At 48.5% G+C, this 2,471-nt stretch overlaps 1 protein-coding gene across 1 annotated transcript in view; it reads right to left on the bottom strand.

Annotated features, from left to right (window-relative positions):
- Positions 1-2,110: 2,110 nt before the first annotated feature.
- The window catches only part of MRPL49 (mitochondrial ribosomal protein L49), a 3,944-nt gene continuing 3,583 nt past the window's right edge, over positions 2,111-2,471 (bottom strand). Inside the window, exon 4 of the mRNA XM_018554312.1 lies at positions 2,111-2,302. Coding sequence (XP_018409814.1) covers positions 2,156-2,302 — 147 coding nt within the window. The 3' untranslated portion in view covers positions 2,111-2,155. The remainder of the gene's footprint in view (positions 2,303-2,471) is intronic.

The following is a 2,471-nucleotide window of genomic DNA, read 5'->3' as shown; positions in this document are numbered from 1 at the left end:
CACCGACAGCTCCGCAGACTCCTCTTTTATACCCAAAGTATCCCCTATGGCCTTCAACAGCTCACCTGTCTCAAATGAAGGGAACAGGAATTTTGTAGCTTTGCTATGTAACTCCCCCTCTGACTCCTGATCCTCCGACTCTACTTGAGAGCCCAAGGATTCACTGGGCGCTTGCTTGCTCAAGCAGCTTTCTGCATAGCCCATTGAACTACCTTCCCCTGATGTTCCGGACAGACTGGGCTCTGTAACACAGACCTGAAAGATTGAAAAGTTGTAACCATTTCCTCTCTCATAGAATCTATCAAGCCCTTGAACATCCCAGCCGATTCTTTGGCTACCATCTTCTCTAAACAAACTTTGCATAAGGGTTTGGACCATGAAGGTGACATTTTGACACTGCAAGAGGCACACTTCTTCCCTTTTGGCCGAGAACCGCTAGCTGCAGCAAGGGGCTTATCCTCCGTGGCCTTGACCTGCGTAAGACAGAAGGATGCCGTCAGCCATTACTTCACCCAAACATGCCGAAAAATACGAAAGTTCAACCAAACATCACCCCCCGCTTGTCCTGTCACAGGCACCCAATACAAGCGGGGTAAGGCTAGGGGAGAATCATCATAAAAAACTTGCCTACCTTAGCGCCAGTACTATGCTCTCCCAGATCTGGGGAGGCAGCACCTGGTCCGGCATCCTCACCCCTACTGCCGACAGCGCTAACAGCCCGCTCCTGACGCCCCCACCGGCCGTATGTGGTCCCGGTCATCTTCGAGGTGTGCAGCTTATAGTCGTGGCCGAGTGGTGTTAATCGTGGCAGATTCACCCCCCAGAGGCTTCTCCAAAGGCTTGGTCTCATGCATGCCAGCGCTTTTGTGTCCAAAAAAAGAAAACTCCGGCCCGAGCCGCCGCGCCGGAAGCGCGTCACTGCTCCAGTGACTCACTTCCGCCCTCTCCGTGCTGCTACCACCCACTCTGAGTCCAACAGCCACACGTGAGCAGGCGACGCCAACCCCCTCCCGCGCGAAACACCATGCGGTGCCGCGGGGGTACAGCAAACAAACGGCACCCCTAGAAACTTCTGCGGGGGGTAACCATCTCCAGGTAAGCTCCAGTGCCCCTACCCTGGAGACAGTCCATTCTGTCAGCCTGTTTGTACTGCTGCCCCGATTTGATATGCTATCACAAGGGGGTGCTCTGCTGCCACTGGGGAACTCACCACACTGCACACCGGGGGGGCCACCGTCTGGAGCCACTTACGTCAGGAGGATGGTTTCCCTCCCTGAGCGACGGAGAGGAACCTTGGCCAACTCGGATGGGGGTCCGATAAAGGAAACAAACACTGCATGCGCCTCAGCAGGCTCTGCCTGGAGTAGGTCCCGACGCATGCGGGTTTAGGCCCTGCCTAAGGCAATAAAATAATGAGCCTCAAAATAACAAACATTACGATGTCCCTGTGTAGCCGGAGGAAACACAAAAAAACTGAATTGGAATGGAAGGAGGAGTCTTTTTATGTAATGTGGTTGATGTGTTTCCTGTTGCAGGCAGGCGGAGCCTTCTCTCATGGGCTGTCCTGGAAGATGACTGGGGAAAAATGAATGCAACTCAGGCCAGAAATAAATGTTGTGACATTGCATAAGCTTACTAAATGATGCCATGGTGAATGCGAGCTGTAATCAAAGCTATAGGTGATCCAATGAAATATTAGAGTGGGTGACTTTTTTTCTGGACAGGCAGTGTAAATCCAAAATTGGAGCATGGCTCACTGAACAAACTTTGAAGTATTGCTAAGGATAATTCTACTTCAACTGTGCAGGTATTCCTTTTGAGTACCTGTCTTCCCAGAGAAGGAGACAAAACCAGTAGCTGTGCCCCCCATTTCCCTGAAAGGGAAAACACCTTATGTATGCTTTCAAACATTGATTCACATTAAATTTCATACATGAAGCAATAACAAATTGGAAAACAATGCTTTATTAGCAAGAATCACATGTACAATAATACAAATATTTTGGAAGGTTATGTCTATTTTACAAGTATATTCAAAGCCTGCTTCTGCACAGGCAACCACAAGTGGAACTTACAACGATAGCCGCCATTGTTTACGGTGACTACACCACTTCCACCTTCCCCAGTGAGGCAAAGGCTCTCAGTTGTGCTCATGTTAAAAGCCCTTCTCTCCAAGCCAAGTCTGGAGTTCTGTATCAAAGTATCCTTTGACCCTGATAGTTCTGTTGATCTCGTTAACTTGTGTTGCTGGTGTCTTTCCTGTTAGTTGGGTCAAAAAGTCTTTTACTTCAGTTTCAAGAGCCTGTGAAAAGTACAGAATATTACATGATGAGACACACATTGTATTTGTATTACCCAGAGGATTGGATACCCTGAAATTCATTCTGAAAAGCAATTTATGCTGATCAATCAGCTTCTCTGTTTCATTTTCAAATCTTAACTGAACAAGAAGAGAGAAGCTGCAGTTTTGA

The sequence above is a fragment of the Nanorana parkeri genome, unplaced genomic scaffold (assembly GCF_000935625.1).
Source record: "Nanorana parkeri isolate BGI_ZX_2015 unplaced genomic scaffold, ASM93562v1 scaffold153, whole genome shotgun sequence".
In the NCBI taxonomy this organism is placed as follows: domain Eukaryota; kingdom Metazoa; phylum Chordata; class Amphibia; order Anura; family Dicroglossidae; genus Nanorana; species Nanorana parkeri.
This window is presented reverse-complemented; position numbering and strand designations above follow the sequence as displayed.